General features: G+C 39.6%; 2 protein-coding genes across 9 annotated transcripts in view; one reads left to right on the top strand and one right to left on the bottom strand.

Moving 5' to 3' along the window:
• Window positions 1-17,517, bottom strand: part of decr1 (2,4-dienoyl CoA reductase 1, mitochondrial) — a 31,764-nt gene extending 14,247 nt beyond the window's left edge. Inside the window, exons 1-6 of one of the 4 annotated variants that reach the window (XM_041189437.1) lie at window positions 17,357-17,517; window positions 12,708-12,910; window positions 9,584-9,641; window positions 5,235-5,321; window positions 1,978-2,125; window positions 1,166-1,265 (exon numbers count right to left, since the gene is read on the bottom strand). In XM_041189437.1, coding sequence (XP_041045371.1) covers window positions 1,166-1,265; window positions 1,978-2,125; window positions 5,235-5,321; window positions 9,584-9,641; window positions 12,708-12,910; window positions 17,357-17,440 — 680 coding nt within the window. In that variant the 5' untranslated portion in view covers window positions 17,441-17,517. Of the gene's footprint in view, window positions 1-1,165; window positions 1,266-1,977; window positions 2,126-5,234; window positions 5,322-9,583; window positions 9,642-12,707; window positions 12,911-13,638; window positions 14,584-14,603; window positions 14,970-16,478; window positions 16,797-17,356 lie in introns of those variants that run through there. The other 3 variants (XM_041189441.1, XM_041189439.1, XM_041189438.1) reach the window with 3 other exon arrangements.
• Window positions 17,518-17,624: 107 nt separating this feature from the next.
• nbn (nibrin) overlaps window positions 17,625-20,606 on the top strand; it is a 66,782-nt gene continuing 63,800 nt past the window's right edge. For 4 of the 5 annotated variants that reach the window (XM_041189434.1, XM_041189435.1, XM_041189431.1 and 1 more), the window contains exon 1: window positions 17,625-17,757. In XM_041189434.1, coding sequence (XP_041045368.1) covers window positions 17,724-17,757 — 34 coding nt within the window. In that variant the 5' untranslated portion in view covers window positions 17,625-17,723. The remainder of the gene's footprint in view (window positions 17,758-20,606) is intronic. The other variant, XM_041189432.1, reaches the window with a different exon arrangement.

The following is a 20,606-nucleotide window of genomic DNA, read 5'->3' as shown; positions in this document are numbered from 1 at the left end:
GAAAAAGTGGAGGTTTGGAGGGATTTAGGGAGGAAACTGCAAAGCTTAGGGCCAAGGCAGTTGATGGCACAACTGCCAATGGTGGGGCAAAAGGCAGCAAGGATGCGCAGCAGACCAAAATTTGGGGAACATAGAGATCTTGGAGGATTATAGGGATGATGAAGGTTACTGAGATAGGGAACCCATGAAGGGATTTGAACACAAAGATGAGAAACTCAAAATTAAGGAATTGGTGGACTGGAGCCAATATAGACAAGAAGCACATGAGCAATGCATAACTGGGACTTGCCAATTAGGAAACAGGCACAGAGTTTTGGATGAGCGCAAATACAAAATTAGTATAAATTTCACTAACTTTCAGTTTATGATGTTTCAGCAAGTTCCCAGGCCATTTAACATCAAGGCATGGATTTGTGATCAGCAGCAACCAACAGTGCTCACCATTCATTATGCTTAAAGCCGTCCAGAGTCTTTTTGTAGGGCTTTGAGCAGCAATCTATAATCATCAGGCATCTGAAACAGCATGGCATCTTATACAGAGGGGATCTAGGATCCATGTAAACAAGGCAAGCAACAAAGTGGCTCTTCAACCAACCAGACTGAAGAGTCCTCACTGAGCCACGTGGAGTCTAAACCAGGGAGTAAGTTAGAATAATTAAATAAATGCAAATAATATGAAGAAAGTGAAAGATAGAGAGATAAAAGAGACAGAAAGAAATAATAAAAGCAAAGTGTTTTATTTCAACTTTTAAGAAATCTCCAATAATTAAAAACTGAAGGAATGAGGCTCACACTTATAAAAGTTAATTTTCAGTGGCAGAATGATTGTTTGGCAGTAACTAAGATGTATCATGTCGTTAAAAAAATCACTTCCATCTGAATGGACAAACACTAACCATTCCTGGGACATTTAGTGGGAACCTAGTGGCCAAGTACCGTAAATTTGCACCCTGACACACATTTCAATGTTGAGTCTATCGGTAAGGTGCTGGTATAGTAAAGCTTGTGGCAGGGCAAGGACAACTCAGACAGCAACCTCTGGCTTTCTGCATTTTACTGCACATGTGCACATGCCAAAAGTTACTGTCCAATTTAATCCATAATAACGATGAACACTGATAGATTCACCGTTATTCTTTAGTAAAAGCTGTATGTTATTACTCACTTGCTCATGGCTTCCACTCCTGCTTTTGCAGAGGCACTAGGCATCACAAATCCTGATCCAGTCTCAGCATAGATAGTAGTAATAGATAGGAAAGATGCACCTAAAAGACATTACGTTTTGGAACTCAGGAAGTAATTAAACATTCTAGAAAACAAATATACAGGTACTAAGTAATAAACAAAACCTAACAAAACTTAGTGATTTTTTTGTGCTTATAACTGTTAATTTCTTACAGAAACTACTGCAGTGTATACAATCTCCATCCATTTACAGTATGAATCGTGCATTTATGATCTGTAAATTCTGCATGAAAACTTTTCATGAGCAGGATCTAAAAGACTAGAAGAAAATATTCATGTTCTGTATTTTGCACACTCAAAATTATACAACAAAACATTTTACTTTGCTACTGGGTCTGTTATACCTGTCCAGGAAGTGCTGATGGTTGATAAAAGTGAAGTATTCCATCTCCAGCATTGACATTCTTTGCCTCAATAAACACTTTTAAAAGTAAAACAAAATGTGCAAGCTGAAAATGCTGTGGGATATTTTACATGCACTCGAACTTGCAGGCAGAATCTCAGTTTACAAACTAGTCCAATAATGTAACACAGAAGTGTCAGTCTAGACTCTGGGCTTGAATTCTGAAGTGGGAGTTGAATCCACAGCCTTCTCAATTAGAAGCAAGGGTACTACTAGAATCAAAATTATATCAATGTAATCTATTGGTCAAAATCAATCTGCTCTCTTGGAGTACACGAGATACTCAAGATTTTATATAAAGTTTTTAAACACCAAAATCTGTTCCTCACCTTTTTTTGCTTTAATTAATTCTTTTCCAATTTCTAGAGTTACATATGCAGTACCATTAAGAACAATATCTGTAATTGTTTTAAAAGCATTAGCTGAAAGTCGTTCTGAGGGCGAGATGAAGTTTCCAGCAGCATTGTTTATTATAACCTAGTGTGCAAGGAAAGAAAATTGCATTAAAAACACTGTAAAACTATTGGCTCAATGTGGCCTACAACATCAAAATGCAGCAGCGATTCGAGTGCCAAGCTTTTATAATTGGGTAAAAAACTGTCATAGCAACCATTCACTACAGCATCCAAGCTGGTGCTTTGAGTACCAAGAGCATGCTGAAGGCTCACTATGCCTTCAGTTTCTATTTAAATTAAGTTGAAGCTGTACAATGTGACTTAGTACTCAATTGCTATGGGTGTTTCAGGGGACAAGTAAATAAAAACTCCATCTGAATTTAGTAAAGACAGTGTGCCAGGTGCACTGCTTTGTGGGTATTCCATGTGGCTGGTTCACGGAGCTAACCTTCATGAATATTGTTAAGAAGAATTTCTTTAAATAATAGGAGGGCACTCTTATCACCTAGCATATGACATGCTGGAGGCGCTACAGGCAATTGGCACTAGCAGCTGGAAAACCTTTTGGACAACTGCGGTGCGGAGAGGGCTGATGTACAATTTTTGTTAGTACTCCCAATTGATTTAACATTGGTGACCTTTTTTTAAACAGTCTAATTAGAAGTAATATTTTCTCTTCCCTTTCTCAGTCATTGACTTTTTAAATTATGTTGTAAACAGACCAACTACAACTGGTAGCTTTAACGTGAATCGGGCACACTGCAAGGTCACTTTATCTTCATAATTTAAATGCACCTGTGGCACTACTTAGCAATGAAAATTGGGGAGGTCTATGGGTATTTATTGAGTTATAAGCCTGGATTAAATGAATAACATTGAGAGCCTTAATTTGGTAATATACTTACTTATTCCATGAAAGCATTTTACACAGGTTTCAAACTTTTAAAAAAATCATTCAGGTAAAATACATGTGGAACAGATGTCAATCCACTAACTGAATTATTCATACAGTATAAAGGATCTTGATCAGTACCAATGGCTCCAGAAGTAAAATACATCCATCTGTGCAAAATATATATATCCTATGCTTTCTTGGGCTTTCAAAATACTTTGTAAAATTGTTAATTGTCCAAAATTGAGTGTTTTTATAAATTATTTTAAAGTGATCAAGGTTTTTATTTTACACAAAGAAGATAATGACACTCCTTCCAAAGGGGGCAGCCAACAACTTGCAGATGTTGAAAGAAAAAAAAAAGAGAAATAGCACTGACCTGATGCACTCAAACAATAGAAAGTTGAATTTCTGCTACAGCTTATTAATCTGCAGTCATGCACAAAGGGTGTTACCAAAAACAAATACATAAATGGAATGCCTAATAGTTGAACTGGCTTGATTTGCTGTTTGTTTTCCAATTTCATGTTTTTCTGCAGCATTTAGCATACTATATAATGTATCTATCTTCTCTGCTACGGGGATTTACATGTCAACTTGTACTCAGAACTACCTTGGCATAAATTGGTTGTTTGTTGCACTGAGAGAATGGAGTTTCAGAATTTCAATCCTGTGATTGAAAATCCGAGTAACAACTTTTTGATCAGGTCAGTGCCATCTCATGCATCAAAAAAGATGGTATGAAAGACAGAATCTGATGTCAGGGCACCAATGCCAAGGTAAGTTTAGCCAAATCAGAAATCAATTGAAAGATTGAAAATTCCATCTCAAAACATTTCCGCATGCATGCATTACATACAACAGATTAAGTCAAAGATACCTCAAGAAATAATCGGTTTCACCCATCCTCACTGTACATACCTCAAAGCCAAAGATCCTTTTCACTCAAAAGCAAAATAGTGGCAAGTATCAACTAATGGGCAAGTAACTTACTGGTACCTTTTTCCTGTATCAGAGGGGTCTAGAGCTGCTGAGAAGAGTATTGGTGAAACTTCAACAAACCATCCCCACAAGGATTTGGCAGCATATTAGTAAAATGCTGCTAGGGTAACCTGGACAGCAAAATTCATGTTGCTGTCACTAAATGTCAAGTTTCTATATGAACAGAGGTGAGTGGAATTTCTAGGTCCAACAGTAAAACTGATTATTGGAGCTTCAAGTGACAATATTTCAATTCATCTGTCTTTAAACAAGTGCATTTCACATCATTAAGGTCGTTGATTGAAACTGATAAATGCCTAGGACATTGAGGTTTCAAAACAGCAGCAAATGAAAACCCAATTCAACAGTCAACTGACTGATCCTATTATAGTACAGGAAATGACACAGGGAACTTGACCTTAAAATATCACAGTTGAAACCTCTTGACCTAAAGATCGATCTTAACCATGATGTTTTATATTGATATGAATGGAAATATCACTACACATTAAAAATGCTTGCCTTAGGTGTTGCTTAAACTAGCTTTAAATTTCATTGAATCATAGAATGGTAAGAACACTGAAGGAGACCATTCAGCCCATTGTGTCTGTGCTGTCTGTCTGCAAGAGCATTTCAGTTGCATACATACTATATTCACATGTAAATGTTTTGCAATAAATACTGATGAAGTCAAATTTATTTAGCCATTCTGATACACTCTTGGATACTCCAGGTCCAAGCTTGAAACAAAACTTTCTAATAGCCTTGCTTGGATGCGGAGTATCTATTCAACCCACTGATGCAGTCTTTGCAAAGGTGAGAATGAAGACTCCCTACACTGTAGATTTTTAAAATCCTCATTTAAATGGTACCTGGTGTAGTTTGGAGGTTGGTTCACCAAGTCATGTGAGAGATTCCAGCTTTCAGGCACAAGTGGCATCCAGGTCAGTGATGCAGCCTCAAACCTGAAGATGAAGAATGTTTTTTTTCCCAAAAACCACTAGTAGTGAACCTCTTGCAAAGCTGCCAACTTTTTTTTTCCCTAAGATGAAGGAATACTTGGACACTTTGCTTCACCTAAGATGGAGCTAAGATGGAAATTCTTGCAGAATAGATCTGGTGGTGTCTGAAAACAACAATTAATCATATGGAAATTAGTGCCCTCCCACTGACCCCTGCATATTCCAACAAGGTCAGCCATGAAGGCACTTGTGGGTTCCAATCCCAGTTTAATTGCTGGGTCACAATCGCAGGGTAACTGCCAGGATTGCACTCAGAGGACTTTTGAGGCCTTGAAATATTTAATGGCTATACTCACATCAGGAAGTCCTGTCACTTTAGACATCTGCTCCACAGTAGACTTCACAGAATTTGGATCTCTCACATCGCACTGAATTGCATGAACCTAGAAGGAAAGCAGAACAACTTAAATTTCTCCTACAAAACTAAGACGGTAGGCCAGTACAAATATGGTGTTCACTACTTTTCCCTCTACCCCATTTTATCTAAGGTTAGCAAAGACAGGAATTATACCTCCTAAATCTTTCCGTTACAGTGGGCCATGATAGGATTAATGGCTTGGATTTTGCAGGCAGCATCAAATGAACTATGCTTGCTATTCTCTATGATTATAGCTACCCCGACTTTTCACAAGCTTTTGAGTAGCAATTTACTGTCAGCAGATATCTGATGCTGGAGCAAGCAACAGCTTGTCTCTTCAACTAATCAGACTGAATGCAGTCTAAATCAGGAAGTATAAAGGAGACTATTTAATTTATTGTAATATAACATTCAGACTATGAAACAAAGAGAGGGAAAGAAAGATGGGTTCAAGTAGAGAATATAAAAAAAGACAAAGAAGGTTTTAAAGCATCTTAATTTTTTATTTTAAAAACTCCAACAATAAATTAAATTTTTAGTGCCAGAGAGGTTGTTTGGCAATAACTAGCCCTGAACCTATTAAATGATGGAGCAGAGCTCAGGGACTGTATGGCCTACTCTTGCTCCTTTTCACTTATGTTCTCAAAAATTACGATGCCAGTAAAATTCACCTACACCTGAATGCACCAGGCATATTTAAAAGTGGATAAGGACGGCAATTTCACATTCTTGTATGGATTTCAACGCCAAATCTCTTTGGAGGTACTATTGTAGCATAGCTTGTGTCAGAGCAAGGCAAATCAGACACCAAATGCCCAAATTCCTCATTTAACTGCACATGTGCAGACTCTGAAGTTGCTGTTTGATTTACTCTGCAGTGGTGAGTGCTGTTAGCCACACCATTATTATTGCTACAAAATTCAGCCAATGTATTTTCTAATATACTTGTATAGCCAATCAACACTGGAAATATAGAAACTAGATAAAGGGTACATAGAAAGGTACATGAGGGGAGGCGGTGGCGTAGTGCTATTGCCACTAGACTATTAATCCAGAGACCCAGGGTAATGGTCTGTGAAACCTTCCTTTAGGGAAGGAAATCTTCCATTCTTAACTGGCTTACATGTGATTCCAGACCCACAGCAATGTGGTTGCCTCTTAAATGCCCTCTGAAATAGCTGAGCAAGCCAATTAGTTCTCAAGGGCAATTATGGATGGGCAATAAATGCTGGCCCCCATCCCATGAACAAATATAAAAAAAATTGCAAAGCACAATGTATCTTAAAACTCAAAAGTTACATTTTCCTTTTAAGTATGTTCGTTAAGTTCAATATATAAATTAGAAAGCATTAGAAATGGAGCTGACAAAAAATAAAACTACAGAGTTAGGAAAAATTCATTACATATGAAAAATCCAGTCTAGGGGAGTGTTCTAGGATTCACTTGTGTTATCATATCACAATTAACATGTTTGCAATTGACATGGGAATGGTCCAATTTTTATTAAAATACGAGTTTCATCATTGTTTGCATGAAAACAAACCACTAGTGCCAATACAAACATGGGGCAATGCTTTCAACTTTGGTGGAATGGCCAGCAGTTATACAACCCAACTAACTTCCTTTCCATTCAAGTACTGGAAAAAAGCAAGGCTGGTATCCACAGGCAACTGATCCAATAATGCCAAGGTACTGCCAGTTTTACCTCCTGCTCCCCCCCCCCACCCCTCCCCATAACTGATAAATGTATTTTAATTGTTATTTTGAACTATAAACATAATTAGGACAATTTGCTTGTGTGGAATTAAATGTTGATCTTCGCTGGCCAAATAGCCCAATTCCATGTTTCATATAAAGTGTTGGGCTCTTTCCCCCTGTATGTTAGAACTAAAACCTCATCTTGGTTAACTGGCAATACCTGAAACTGAGCTGGTCCTGGCATTCCAGTAAAATAACACTTCCAGTAAAATAACTTCACTCCTGCAAATGGATGGGTGGAAGAAGTGGTGGACTCCCAAGTCACATGATATAACGAGAATTGAAACAAACTTAACTCTTGTATGATTTCCAAATACAGATAAAACCATTTCTTATTAAATTATGTCCTGTGAAAACTAGCGAGAACTACATTAACACCTTAGTCCTACATATGAAATAAATTGACTGTACCCAAAAAGGGAAGCAGAGAAAATGAGATAATGCATAAAATGGTCTTTGTGCTAAAATTGTTATGGTGAATTGCAGAACATAACACTAGACAAAATTCTGATGCCACCTCAGTTCAACAATGAGGAAAGTACCAGCATTCAGAACTCTTAAGTTATGCTGACAGACTACAGTGTGGCTATCCTGTTTATTATTTTTTAGGAAAATCATAAATCCATTCTTTATACATGTAACTTATAATTTCAACAGAGGATGTCATGCCCCAGCCCAGATATGAATCTGTTACAGATGCTGAATGACCTATTTTCAGCATTTTCTGTTTTTGCTTGAAATCTTTATTAGTTAGTTTGGGGGAGGGAGGCAGTGACATAATGCATTGTCACTGGATTGGCAATCCAGGATAATGCTCTAGGGGCCTGGGGTTCGAATCCCACCAAGGCAGATGGTGTAATTTGAACTCCATGAAACAATTCTGGAATTCAAAGTCTAATGATGACCATGAAGCCATTGCCAATTGTCGTAAAAACCCACCTGGATCGCTAATGTCCTTTAGGGAAGGAAATCTGACTAAGGAAATTAACTTAGAAACCTCAAGATCATTATTTTCAACATTGACTTACATCATTTGATACACACATTGACCAAATCCAAGCACAGGACATCTGCGGCTGCTACAAGCAGGAATCTCCAGTAAGTGTGGGCAGAGTGAGCCCTGAGCAACTTTACTGAGAAACCCACCAGTTTAAAATTCATTGGGGAGTTTTTAATTTTTCTACGTAACCCACAAGGTGAAGGGGGAAATTATTACATTATTTTAAAAACAAGCATTCATTACCAGGACTGTGTGCTTGGTTAGTTTAGTTCAAACACATTTTAAATGCACAAAAGGTCCGTGACACAGGACAAGACCAAAAAGAAGATAGCTCTGGGACTAATTTACAGTCATTGACAAACCAGGTCCTTACCTGGTCTGGCCTACATATGACTCCAGACCCACAGCAATGTGGTTGACTCTTAAATGTCCTCTAAACAAGGGCAATTAGGGATGGGCAATAAATGCTGGCCTAGCCAGCGACGCCCACATACCCAAGAATGAATGAAAAATACACATCAGCTGAAAATAACTCAATATCATGAAGATGAGAAATTGAAGCTTAAATAGAAGAGACAATAGGTGAAATATTGAAACATCAAGACTCTCATCTGAATTCAATGTCCAGTCTCTAACTGATGCTCATTTCACAGTGTTATGCACATGCAGAAGTTAATCCAAGTAGATTTCTAGACAATGGGATACAAAGCATGTAAGCTGCATTGGTTCCTATACTGCACTTCTTTTAACACAAGAATACTTTGTATTAATAGTGAAAATATCACTTAGCAAACTAGTGTATTATAGCTAATAGTGGTGTCTACTTCTTAAAATTGCAATAACTTCACTTAAGTTTTTTTTGGATTTTTATATTAAAAGTCTTAGCTGTACACCCAGTAAATTTTCAGTAACACAGTCAATTTTATGGCATGTTAGCACTCAAATGACAAGTGAAGCTGGGAAAATAGCAGTAGCCACAGTAATATGTAGAGCTAAAATACCTTTGGCGAACAATTAAACTTATTGAATGTGCATGTGATTGTCCTCAAAAATTATATATTTTTCAATATTTTTGAATATAATGAGATCTTTGTCCAGTGTAAAAGCAAAATACCGTGGATGCTAGGGATCAGAAATAAAAATAGAAAGTGCTGGAAAAACTCAGCAGGTCTGGCAGCATCTGTAGAGAGAGGAACAGAGTTAATGTTTCGAGTCCAACATGACCCTTCTTCAGAACTCATGCTTTATATCATGTTTTAAAAAGTAAAGGAATTGCTAGTGATTTTAGAGGCACAAACTTGAAAAGCATGACTAAATTTTCTCCTATTCGATCATGTACCTTGATTGACATAAATTTTAGGCAACAATTGGAGTGATTTGGTGTACTTACCCAAGCTCCAGAGGCTAGAATTTTGAAAGCTGCCACAAACAAAACCATGTGCACTCTTGTGAGGACAGTCACAGATATGTACGCATTAAATTCAATTGTTAGCTTAGGTTACTTTTAAACTCAAACTACAACCATGTACCTTGTTTCCAGTTTGTATTGAGATTTCTTCGGCTGTCTGCTTCAAAACTTCCAGCTTTCTGGAAGGCAGATTTTTTTTTTAATGTTAGCAATTTCAAGCAGTTATAGACGAATCTTATTTCATTCGAAGCCTCTTACATTTAATAAAAAGGTCTACGATTAATACTCAGTCATACTTTCTTGTTTGGTGCTGAGCAAAATATTCACTTCTTTCATTCGGGGATTGTGCCTGTTTCACCCCTTCTTTGCTTCCTCAGGTTCAAGGATCCCAATCTTAAGTATAGCTGGCTTACCCATTCACTGTCAGATCTGGCTTGACTACACCAAATGCTTTGCTCTCCTTTGCCAAATTGCTCAGTTTCTCAGATCATTCTGAAAGGAAAAGATAATCCCAAACTCCTTTCACAACCACCAACTCCTTCCTTTAATCTTTTCCTCTGAACTTAAACCCTCACATCTAATAAGTGTAAAATGCTTATGGACTTTTTTTTTGTTTTCAATTTAGATATCTTTCCTGCTGCTTCATTGAAGCTCCACTTTATTTTTTAAGCACATAATCTAGACATGTTAGTGCAGTACTGAGAGAGTTCTGCATTGCCAGAGATGCTATCTTACGAATGCAATATCAAACCAAAATCTCATCAAGCGGCTGTAGAAGAACCCAGGGCATGATCTGGAATCTATAGCTATTCAAACTGAAGCACAGGAGTTCTCCCAGTGTCCTACAGTCATTTATCCCTCAATGACCATCACCAAAATAAATCAATTAGTCATTCAACCCATTGTCTGTTAAAGCTGGCTTGTCGAAATTGGTTGTTCAATTTACCTACAATAATGACTTAGTTTCCAAAGTAATTAATTTCTGTTAGAACATTTGGGATGCCTTGAGAATATGAAAGATTAATAAATGCAAATTCATAATTTTCTTCATCCCAAAGGCTATACCTTTCTTCCAGTTCCATTCCATCCTTAAACTGAACCTTCATCCCTCTACAAATTCCTCCCATCTTCCCTCCAAAAGCCTATCTCTTCCATAAGATCTATCTTTTCCTCCCCATTCTCGCGAATCTTGTGATCATCCAACTTCCCTTCCGGACCACAATTTAGCTGATAACTGAAGTGGCTCATTCTCTTCAGATAGCTTTGTGAATTTCTCCAGGTCTACAATCCTCCCCCTGAATTATGCATTCCTCTGAATACAGTCTCTTTAACTCTGCCTTTTATATCTATTATTGGCAACCATGGATTCAGCTGCCTAGATTCTATTTTCTAGTGTTCTGTCTCCTCCATTAAAACTATCCTTATAACTCAATTCCTTTAATTAATTTATTGATCACCTTATCTAATATCTTCTTTGACTTAGAATCTATTATTATATTTTTGTGTAACATCTTGGATATTTTCTACATTAATGGAACAAATAAATGTAACCTTGTCATTATTGTAAACAAGCAGTTTTTGTAGTAAGATAGCAAGCTAAAAACTGCTAGAACATTCTGATAAAGGGTGCAACAAAGGAAACATTCCTACCTATATCCCAAAACAATAGCAGCAAAGCAGCATCATCTCTAAAGCCAAAAACCTTTGTGAGGTACATACTGACATTGGCACTCTTGTTCAATTTAAACAACAGATAATTATAATATTAAGTGGTCTTTCTTTTAGGATTCACCAGAACGGAGTCAATTAACCCTTTCATTCTCAAGTTCCAAAATGATTCAAAGCGATATCCATATTCATGACAGTATTTATACTTTATTCAGTATAAGGGAGACTTGACAATTGCTAATGCCTGAACAGTAGTGTCAAGCCATAACAGTATTGTCATTAAGCCTTAGTTAGAAGCGCAATCTCCACATGACTATCATCAATGGTTGTGCCCCAGATTCTGTTGTCTGTTGATGTGACAAACATGGCCCCTCCAGCAACCCATCTTTCCAGGAGGGTTTGTCTGTAGGATGGTCCAGAGCCCCTGGCTGCGTACTTCTACACTTTAAGTGCTCAGGGCATCCTTTCTTATATCTTCCCTACATAACAAAGTCTACGAAGGCTGATTTCAACCCATCATTGACTTGCTATGATTCGTAAGAAATTGGGGTCTTTAATAATTGGGTATCTTCTGCATTTTTGGGGATTAGCTAAACAGCATTGATTCTCTCTCTGGAAAGAAAATTTCTAAACACTTTGACCTCTAAATTGTCTTAGTTCAGGCTGCCATGTTGACATTAACAAGCTGGTAGAAAGGTGTCTTGTGCACCCCCTTATCTATGCAAGTGTTTAGAAAGGGCCAGGATACAAACCCCAGCATGATGTAAACTAAAAAGCTGATCTGAAGCAGGGTGACAAACAAGGAGGGTGGTAATCACCCTGACATTTTGAGTACTTGTATCCATTGGTCAGAATAGTTAGCTAGATGATTGGCACTAGGTAAGCTACCAGCCCCCCAAAATAGGGTATATATATTGGCGTCATACTGGTGGTAGGGAGCTGAGGTGCTGGTGAGGTGGCAGTGCTCGTTGGGCAGCTGCCTTCTTCAGATAGAAGATGGACCAAGGGAGGAGGGGGAAGATCAAGAGATTGAGGTAAGAGTTCGACGAGAGAGCAGAATGCTGTTATCATAAGCTGTTACAGGTCGTATACTTTTTCTGTCTAATTAGTTAATATATCAAATCTAATCTGTTATTTCTTAATAAACCATCTTAAAATTACTTATGCCTAATCAATTACCTGTTTGGGTATCTGCGGCCCATGATCTCGGAAAAATTTAATAGATTTGAGTTGTCCAATTACAAAAAGATCATGCACCTATCTACCTGCCCAGGTCACTTCAGTGTCTCATGTTCCGTCTCTATGATTCTAAATGTTTTCCCACACTTATCAGCTCATAAACGTTCAAACATCAACATTTGCCGAAAGCAAGTAAAATATGCTGGCCTTGGTACCAGCTAATGCAAAAAGCCAAATGCAGGCACGATGACTCAAAACCAGCAACCTCGGGACCAAGTCCTGTGCCAGATTTTGAATTTTGCCAGTTGTCAGGTCAGGTAGTTCGGGCCAGGTCAGGCATGTATTGTATTTAAACAAAATTAAAGAAAAACTCCACTGTGCATGCCTCATCTACTTACCTACTTGCAATAACACATTCAGCACCCAGAGAGGACAGGGCAGTTGTCATTCCTTTCCCAAGTCCAGTACCTCCACCAGTGATAAAGGCTACTTTACCCTTAAATGTTCCAGCAGGCAGCATCAGTGTTTGCATTTGAGGGAACCTCACGACTTGAGCAGAGTCATTACTTTGGTACAGCACCTTTGTCCCTTGATTGAAAAACTGCAGACAAAAATACAATACTATCAACAGATATCTCAAGCCAACAGTATTTTAAATTATCAATTTAAAAAAATAATTTAAGGCATTTCACCAGTACACCAAAACCACAGTGAAGGAGAAAGGAGAGATGCTTGTTCTTAGTTCTTGCAATATACATGGGATAGGAGAACACACAGGCCATTAGTCCTGCCGCATCCTGTCTTGAATGGTGGTGGACAATTAAACAACTAACTGGAGGAGGAGGCTCCACAAATATCCCCTTCCTCAATAACTGGGGAGCCCAGGACCTCAGTGCAAAAGACAAGGCTGAAGTATTTGTGACCATCTTCAGACAGATCCCATCTCGGTCTCCTCCTTTGGTCCCCAGCATCACAGATGCTTATCTTCAGCCAATTGGATTCACACCACATTATATCAAGAAATGGCTGAAGGCACTGGAGACAGCAAAGGCTATGGGCCCTGACAACATCCCTGTAGTAGTACTGAAAACTTGTGCTCCAGAACTAGCCACATCTTTAGCCAAACTGTTCCAGTGCTATGACAAAACTGGCAATTACCCAGCAATGTGGAAAATTGCGCAGGTATGTCCTGTCAACAAAAAGCAGGAAAATCCAATCCACCCAATTACTGCCCCATCAATCCATTCTTGATCATCTGCAAAATGATGAAAGGTGTTGTACCATCTACAAAACACAAGTCAGGAGTGTGATGGAAAACTCTGCACTTGCCTGGATGAGTGCCCCTCCAACAATACTCAAGAAGCTCGACACCATCCAAGACAAAGCAGCCTGCTTGATCGACACCCCATCCACCACCTTCAACATCCACTCTCTCCACCACTGACGCAAAGTGGCAGCAATGTGCACCATATCACAGAATCATTAAAGCGCAAGAGACCATCCGGCCCATTATATTGACACTGGCTCTCCGAATGAGCAACCTGTTCTTTTTCCCCGTACCCCAGCACATTCTTCCTTTTCAGAAAACAGTCTAATTCCCTTTTGACTGCTTTGAGTGAACATGCCTCCACCACAGTCAGGCAGTGCATTCCGAACCTTAATCATTCAGTGATTGAAAAACTTTTTCTCATATTGGTTTTGCATCTTTTACCAAATACAAGATAGACTGCAGCAACTTGCCAAGCCTCCACCTTCCAAGCCTCTATCATGCAGGAGGACAAGGGCAGCAGACACGTGGGAACACTAACACATACCTGTTCCCCTCCAAGCCATACACTATCCTGACTTACACCACATGTCCGAACTTACATAGGAACATATAAATTAGAAGCAAGAGTAGGCCATTCAGCCCCTTGAGCCTGCTCCGCTATTCAATAAGTGGTTGATCAGATCGTGGCCTCAAGTCCACATTCTGCCTACCCTCGATAATCTTTGACTCCCTCGTTAGTCGAGAATCCATTTACCGCTGACCCTACCTCCCCCGCTCTCTAAGAAAGAGTGTTCCAAAGATTCACGGCCACCTGAGAGAAAAAATTTCTTACATCTAAAATAGGGGACTCCTTAGTTTAAAACCGTGTTGCCTAGTTCTAATCTCTCCCACAAGGGGAAACGTTCTTTCAGCATCCATCCTGTCAAGTCCGCTCAGGATCTTGGAACTATAATCGCTGTTCTTTCACTATTGCTGGGTCAAAATCCAAGAATTTCCTTTCTTGTAGCACTATATGTGTACCTACATCACATGGACTGCAATAGTTCAAGAAGGCAGCTCACCACCATCTTCTCAAGGGCAGTTAGGGATGGGCAACTAATGCTGGCCTTGCCAGTGGCGCGCACATCCCATGAAAGAATAAAAAAGACTGTTGTCCTATTTATCTTCCCTCAGAGGTTGTTCTCATATTATGAAGAAGCAGTTTTATCTCATGCTCTTCGAAGAAAAGGGCCCATAGTCAGGAGTTTCAAAGATAACCACCTGCCTGTTCTACACTCATTCTGATCAACTGTTGTCCCTTAGGCATTTTATAAGCTTTGTGAAGATTCATAAATGCTGCTGTGAAACAATGCTATGATTTCACCAGTGACAAATCCAAACCACTCAAAAATCACTCATTTTTTGATGTCAGTCATTCTTATAACACATCATTTGCTTATAAATGGACTTACAATGGACGTCAATGATTCTGATTGTATTATTCCTAACATTTCCTTAAAGTTGTCAGTTATTCAAAAATAAATTTTCATCATTGGTGAAAAAAAAGAGAACTTTGTCCTTATCTCTAACCACCATAAGCCCAGCTTTAGTCTTGGCAAAAGATAGCATTATCAATATGAACAGAAAGCAAAACACTGGAGATGCTATGAAACTGAAGAAATGAGGAGCTAAAAACGTTAATAAGGAAACTCCCTGCAGGTCAAGCATTTGTTGAAAAACATACATCAATCAGTTAATATTTGATCTCAAATATTATACCCTTGTTAAAAGAGGATATAAATGTAAGCCCAGCAACTACAGGCCAGTCAACTTAACCTTAGTAGCTGTGAAGTTTCCATAAATGATAATTCAGGACAAAATTAAGTCACTTGGGCATGGCCAATTAAGGAAAGTCAGCATGGATCTGTTAAGGGAAAATTGTGTTTAACTAACTTGACTGAGTTTTTAAATAAGGTAACAGAGATGATGCAGTTGATGAGGGCTACATGGAGTTCCAAAAGACATTTGATAAATTGATCACAACAAAATTGTGAGCAAAGTTAGAGCTCATGCTATAAAAGGGACAATAGCAAAATAGATATGAATTTGGCTGAGTAGCAGGAAACAGAAAGTAATGGTTAATAGTTGTTTGCTGGGCTGGAGGAAGATTTATAGTGGAATTTCCCATGGGTCAGTGTTAGGACCCCTGCTCTTCCAGATACATTATTAATCGCCTAGACCTTGGTGTACAAGGCACAATTTCAAAATCTGCATATGGTACAAAACTTGAAGTATTGTGAACTGTGAGAATAGTATAGGGCTTCAAAACTACATAGAACAAGCAGACAAGTGGCAGATAAAACCGAATGTAAAGAATTGTGAAGTGATTCATTTTGGTAGGAAGAATGCAGAGACACAATAGAAAAAAGGTTACAGTTCCAAAGCGGGGTGGGGGGAAAGAATGCAGAGACACAATGTAAAATAAAGGGTACAATTCCAAAGGGGGTACAGGAACAGAGGGACCTTGGTATATATGTGCATAAATCATTGAAGGTGGCAGGATAGGTTGAAAGAGAAGTTAATAAAGCATATGGCATCCTGGCTTTAACAATAGAGGCACAGAGTACAAGAGCAAGAAACATATGGGGGTAAGCAGAACGTGGAGTTGAGGCCACAATCGGATCAGCCATGACCTGACTGAATGGCAGAGCAGGCTTGAGGAGCTGATTGACATACTCCTGCTCCTAATTCACATGTTTGTATGTACGTTCATCTGTTAAACTTGTATAAAACATTGGTTCACCCTCAACTGGAGTTTTGCATCCAGTCCTGGGCACCATACTTTAGGAAGGATGTGAAGGCAAAAAGGGTGCAGAAAAGATTCACGAGAATGATTCCAGTGATGAGGAACTGCAGTTACCTAGACTGGTGGAGTTAGGACTGTTCTCCATGGAGGACAGAAAGTTGAGAGATTTGATAAAAGGTATTCGAACTCGTGAGGAGTCTGGACAGAACGGATAGGGAGAAACTGATCCCATTAGTGGAAGATTGGGAACCAGAGCACAGGTTTAAGGTAACTCCAACATTTTCTGTTTTCTCATTAGAAGTGAAATTGACAAAAGAAGCAATGGCAATATTGAGAAACTTTTTCCACACACCCAATGGCTAAGATCTGGAGTGCACTGAGATTGAAAGCAGGTTCAATCAAGAGCAAACCCAGAAAATGCTGGAAAAACAGCATTTGTGAAGAGAAAAAGTTAACATTTTAATTCTGTACGACTTCTTCAGAGCTTCTGGTTTTATTCAGATTTTGTTTTTATTTCCGTTTTCCAGCATCCACAGTGTTTAGCTTTCAATCAAGAGCAAATTGGATTATTAAAAGGAAAAATTTGCAGGGCTATGAGGAATAGGCAAGGGCACTAGGTGAATTGCTCCTTCAGGAGAGCCAGCCAGACAAGACAGGCCGAATGTCCTCCTTGTGTTGTAACCATTCTATAATTCCATAAAAATGTAAAAAAAAACGGCCTGAAGTCGTCTAAAGCGCTTTTCAAATGTAGGCTGTCTGTGCCTCTTGTAGTTACTTCACACCAGTTACATCTCTAATGTTTTCCAAGATCGATGAAAAACTCATCAGTTTCTCTCTCGATAGATCTGCCTGATCGGCTGTACGTTTCCAGCATTTTGTCTTTTCCGAGTGTGAAATGAACTATTTCTTCAAACTTCACACCTTTCCCTGAACAAAGTTCTCAATTGACGCACTAAAATATTCATCAAAACACGGTCCCACCGGCATCTCACCCGCTCATCTCTACTAAAGCAGGCTGCTGTTACAGTAAACCTGCGCCACAAGCCAGACACCTTCAGACCAACAAAAACCGCCATTGTTCCTCCAAACCGGATGGATTTAAAATCCTCCAACTTTATTAACAATCTCAATGGACAGGCTTGTCTTGACTCCGCCCCCATGCCTATTGGATTACGTGTTTTCGCGTTACCCCGCCCCCACAGGGGGGGGGGGGGCGAGAGGTCACGAGATTCTCTCTTTACTCCGCCCCCGTGCCTGGGAAATCACGTGGCGCTCGCTTTGCTCCGTCCCCAGCTGGGTGGTCACGTGGGGCTCACTGATGACGCGAGGCCGTGGAGAGTGGTCCATGTTGTTTCGGTGATGTGGTCCTTAGTGCCAATAATCGCGGCTGGAGGTAGTGCACGGTTTGTTTATGGTTTCTTGTCCATGTGGTTTACACATTTGTTAAGGTTTCCCACCGTTGGTTGCACGAGCTGTCCGAGAGTGACGTGCATGTCGCTGTCCTCACCTTGTTGCACACACTAATGGTGACTTGTCTGTTTCTGCAGCCGCCTGTGGGTAATATCAGGCGAGCTGTTTAAGATCTGTTGATTAATACGTGTATCTGGGTCATGCACTAAGGCAGTTTGGTAGAAAGGTGGGTGGGCCCGGTTTTGAAAGGCCAAGATAAAAATAAAAAACTGCGGATGCTGGAAATCCAAAACAAAAACAGAATTACCTGGAAAAACTCAGCAGGTCTGGCAGCATCGGCGAAGAAAAGTTGACGTTTCCATTGTGTGTGCGCCGGTTGAAAAAGGAGCCACCCAACCTGACCCCACTTTCCAGCATTTGGTCTATAGCCCTGCAGATGGTGGTACTTGAGATGTTATCCAGACCCCTTTTAAATGTAAAATACTGCAGATGCTGCAAATGAATTAAAAACAAAATGCTGGGCCAAAATTTTGAGGTCAGCGGGTGTGGTGGGCGAGTGGGCCTGGGAGCAGCTGGGAAACAGAGGATGGGCTTGGTTTTGAAAGGCCAGTGATTGGCTGGACTGGAAGGGCAAAGTCATTAAATCATGTAAAGTTTACGGCACAGGAAGACGCCACTCGGCCCATTGTGTCTGCACCAGCTGAAAAAGGAGCCATCCAGCCTGATTGCACTTTCCAGCATCGGCACTCGGCACCTGACTGCGATTTCAGGCTGGCTAGCCAATTAATGTGAAAGGTGTGCTGAAGGCTTAGCGTTGCCAGGGTGGTGGTAGGAGGAGGGTGAGCGCTGAATTCGGTGTGGAGGAGCGTGCAATGAAAGCTCCCTGAAGGCAGAGAGCTGCCTCAGGGAGCTGAAGAATTTAAAACTATAAAATAAAGATTTTAAAATGCAGAAGAAAATGTCCACACGTTGGACTTATTCACCTAAACATATAGATTATAAAAATTCTGCCCAAACATTTTTATTTTATTGTAATTAATATCGGAAACCTCATTGCCCTATTGGATGAGGTTTCCTCAAAAATCCAAAGGCTGCCTGGCTGATTTGCCTGCCCACCAGCCGTAACATTGGACGGGTAATGAAAAATCCAGGTTAATACATTAATGGCCTTAATAGGCCACTTAATTGTTGGTGGGCATGTTGCCGACTCTTGCACGCACCTGCCAACTGAAATATCGCATGAGTGCACGATGACCTCAGGGCACTCCCAACGTCATTGCACACAATTTTACGCCCAATCACGGGTGCATGTCCATCCGCGGGATGTAAAATTATGCCCCAGAAAACCTCAGCAGGTCTGACAGCATTTAGGGAGAGAAACCGAGTTAATGTTTCGAGTCTGAATGATTCTTCAGAGCTTTTAAATGTTGAGGGTTCTGTCGTACCCTTTTGGGTGGTGAGGTCCAGACCCCAACAACCCTCTGAGTGAAATTTGTTTTCCTCACCTCCCCTCTAATCTTTCTACCAATCACTTTAAATCTTTGTGCCTTAGTTACTGACCTCTTTACTAAAGTAAATAAGCCCTTCCCATCCACTCTATCCAGATCCCTTACAATTTTGTACATCTCAATCAAATCTTCCCTCAGCCTCCTCTGTTCCAAGGAGAACAACCCCAGCCTATCAATCTTTCCTCATAGCTGCAATTTTTCAGCCCTGGCACATACTCACAAATCTCTGTACCCTCTCTAGTGCAATTACGTTCTTTCTGAACTGAGGTGACTAGATCTGCACACAGTATTCAAGTCTGTTTGACATTAATGACGTGGGGTGGGATGAGAGGCTGACCCTACAGGAAATGATAAGAACATAGGAAGAGGAGTGGGCCATTTAGCCCTGTGAGCCAGTTATGTCATTTAAAGAGATCATGGCTGATCTGTATCCTAACACTACCCACCCACCTTAGCTCCCATGATCCTTAATACCCATGACTAGCAAAAATGTATCCCAAATTCACAATTATTAATTGAACTAACTGAAGAGTTTGGAATAAGGAGGGAAACAGCAAAAGCAGTCTAAAATAGTGTACTCTGTGTTACATCTTAAAGCAGTTAGAGGTGATGTTATAAATGGTACCGAGTTACTAATGCACAACGCAATAGAAAAAGTTAGGGAATTAGAGATAGCAGCTAGATTATTGGGCTATGATTTTATATTAATGGCAACTTAGCTTCAGCCTGTATAATGTTAAAATCTAAATGGTTTTGCTATAATATATTTTAGAGAAAGTGAAAGGAAGAGTGACCTTATTAGTTACAAAGATTCTTGCAGCATGGAATGTTTTGCTACAGAGCATGATTAAGGCAAAACAAATTGTTACCCTAATAGGTAAATAAGATAATGACTGGAGTTAGAGTTCAAAACTGGAATGTAGGACTAATTTTGGATTGCTTGAGCAAAGAGCCAACAGAGATATAATGGGGACAATGGTTGCCTTCTGCTGTAAAAGTCATGGGGGTATGTGATGCTGGTAATTGCTACCTCAAAAAGGTAAATATTCTCAAACATTGACATTCCACACTTCAATGAGAAAAAAACTAGGTTGTAGACCCCAAAGAATTGGAAAGAAATTGATCGTGTGATTTGTAGGTAAGTTAGTGAAGTTTGTGGGAATAGATTTGTGAAAATAAAGAAATGCCCAACAAGGAAGGATAGATGGCTGGAATTGCTTTGGGGTAATGAAGCAGAGCAATTAAGCAACCTGAAGGTGAGAGAAAAATTGAAACATAGTAATCATAAATGAGATTCAAACTGATAAAGATACAGAAAAGGAGG

This window comes from Carcharodon carcharias, chromosome 6 (assembly GCF_017639515.1).
Source record: "Carcharodon carcharias isolate sCarCar2 chromosome 6, sCarCar2.pri, whole genome shotgun sequence".
Lineage (NCBI taxonomy): Eukaryota > Metazoa > Chordata > Chondrichthyes > Lamniformes > Lamnidae > Carcharodon > Carcharodon carcharias.
The sequence above is the reverse complement of the archived record's forward strand: the minus strand, read 5'-3'. Positions and strand labels throughout refer to the sequence as shown.